This window comes from Micropterus dolomieu, linkage group LG22, assembly GCF_021292245.1.
Source record: "Micropterus dolomieu isolate WLL.071019.BEF.003 ecotype Adirondacks linkage group LG22, ASM2129224v1, whole genome shotgun sequence".
NCBI classification, from domain to species: Eukaryota; Metazoa; Chordata; class Actinopteri; order Centrarchiformes; family Centrarchidae; genus Micropterus; species Micropterus dolomieu.
Genome location: NC_060171.1, coordinates 3623924 through 3626429, shown reverse-complemented (window position 1 = coordinate 3626429; position 2506 = coordinate 3623924). Strand labels below are relative to the sequence as shown.

General features: G+C 43.2%; 1 protein-coding gene across 1 annotated transcript in view; it reads left to right on the top strand.

The window, feature by feature from the left end:
• Nucleotides 1–1350, top strand: part of LOC123962339 (E3 ubiquitin-protein ligase TRIM21-like) — a 12655-nt gene extending 11305 nt beyond the window's left edge. The window contains exon 3 of the mRNA XM_046038400.1: nt 287–1350. Within this exon, the coding sequence (XP_045894356.1) occupies nt 287–1003 (717 nt within the window). The 3' untranslated portion in view covers nt 1004–1350. The remainder of the gene's footprint in view (nt 1–286) is intronic.
• The last annotated feature ends 1156 nt before the right edge of the window (nt 1351–2506 follow it).

Below are 2506 nucleotides of genomic sequence, written 5' to 3'. Positions count from 1 at the left end.
GGCCGAGCTGGGGAAGACAGAGGCTGAAACTCAGCAGATGATCCAGAAGAGACGACTGAAGATTCAGGAGATCAAACGCTCGGTGGAGCTCAGTAAGGTTTATGCAGACAGAGAGATAGCAGGTGGTGTTCAGGTCTTCAGCGCTCTGAAGGAGTCTGTTGAGAGAAGCCAGGCCGAGTTCATCGACACGATCAAAGAGAAGCAGAGAAAGACAGAGAAACAGGCTGAAGGCTTCATCAAAGAGCTGGAACAGGAAATCTCTGAGCTGAAGAAGAGAAGCTCTGAGGTGGAGCAGCTCTCACGCTCTGAAGACCACCTCCACCTCCTCCAAAGACTCCTGTCCCTGAACGCTGCTCCACCCACCAAGGACTGGACAAAAGTCAGCGTTTGTCCACCTTCACATGAGGGGACTGTGAGGAGAGCTGTGAATCAGCTGGAGGAGACGCTCAGTAAACTGATGAAGAAGCTGCTGCAGGCCGAGCTGAAGAGGGTCCAGCAGTATGCAGTGGATGTGACACTCGATCCTGATATTGTACATCCCAGACCTGCACAGTCTAATGATAAACAACAGGCAAATCAAGGTAGTGACTGCAGATGTGTCTTATCAAAGCAGGGTTTCACTTCGGGAAAATTTTACTTCGCTGTTCATGTTAAAAAGTGGTCTACGTGGACTTTAGGAGTGGCCATAAAGTTGGCCAACATGAAAGAAAAAATCACACTGAGCGCCACTAATGGTTACTGGACTGTATGCCATAAGTGGCGTGGTGGGTTCTTTGCTCCTGCAGACCCTTCAATCTGTTTCTCTCCGAAGTCTCAGCCTGAGAAGGTGGGGGTGTTTGTGGATTATGAGGAGGGTCTGGTCTCCTTTTATGACGTTGATGCTGCAGCTCATATCTACTCCTTTACTGGCTGCCGCTTCACTGAGAAACTCTACCCGTACTTTAGTCCCTGTCCGAATGATGGTGGTAAAATCCACAACACTGATTTGTGTGTAGTGCAATGAGTGCTTTTTTTTTTTTACTATTAAGTAGAAACTGCCTTCAAAACGGCCAAAGCTGTACAAAAATGTAATGAAAAGGTGAAGCTTTTGCCAAAGTCATTATAAGCCTAGGTGGTAATTCAAAACCTTGATGGATGTATGTAGGATGTAGTGTTTTGTTACATGCTTTTCTTCTTTTCTTTTAATAAATAAAACCAAATCTTGGATGTTTGTAGGTCAGAAGACCTTACGTATATAAGAACTAGCGGCTGTTATCAATGCTAAACTACAAAACAACCTCGAACAGCAGATGTTGTTTGTAATGTTTCGACAACCAACTCATACCAAATGAGCCAAAAGCTGCTCCACCCACCAAGGACTGGACAGAAGTCAGCGTCCGTCCACCTTCATATGAGGGGACTGTGGGGAGAGCTGTGAATCAGCTGGAGGAGACGCTCAGTAAACAGATGGAGGAGATGTTTGAGCTGAAGAGGGTCCAGCAGTATGCAGTGGATGTGACACTCGATCCTGATACAACACATCCCTGGCTCATCTTCTGATGATGGAAAACAAGTAAACTGTGGTGATAATGAATACAAAGCTCTTGCTGTATATTTGTTGCTGATGTACGGTATATAACTTTAATGAACAAGACTAAACCATCAGAATACAATGTCATCAGGAATAAGAACATTTGCATGCTTTTCTCGGTTTTTCTTTTTAAATAAACAAAAGCCTGATTAAGTTATTTTGTTTTTGATTGATATTAAAGCTGAAAAACAGCTGATGGTGTTTCTAATGAGACCAAATCATGTGATCAGCCATTTTCAGACATGACGTGACTACCTAACCCCATCACATCTGAGATGGTCCCTGTGTAAGATAATGTGGTGTTATTTAAGGTTTGAGTTGTACAGGGTTTGCCCAGTACATCTGGGGGCCCTAAGCAGGATCATTTTGGGGGCCCTGCCTTGATTGACCACCAGAACCAAAACCAGCTACTATATGCAATTATAATTTATTTTTTTACAGTATTGTTTTTAGATCAAGGTAATAATTTGGCACAGAATGAAAACCTACGTACAAACAATTTCAGTACAACACAAATCACTACTGCACACAAGAAATGTAATGGGCCAGTGGGGAGGACACTGCAGCTGTAAGATTCAAAAGGTTCAATCAGCAGCATTTTTAAATAAAAACCTTACTTGGTCAGACAGATTTGATGACCACTGACTAGCATCACTTGGTGGAGGTGGAGCAGAGTTCCTAGAAACAGAGAAGGTCAGTTGGCATTCATCAGCAGAACCACTGGAGCTGTGGGGTCAAATAAGTTGGAACATTTTTAGCTACTGTATCACTAGAACCTGTCAGACTTTGTTAGTTTAAAGCAGAATTGTAATCTAAATCATCATCAATTCACATTAAGTTAGCACTTTTTACATGTCAGAACACAGGCTATGTGTTTAACTGACTCAAAAAACTGTTCACTCCTCTCCTGCTGCTGCAGTGACCAAGAAAGCAGAC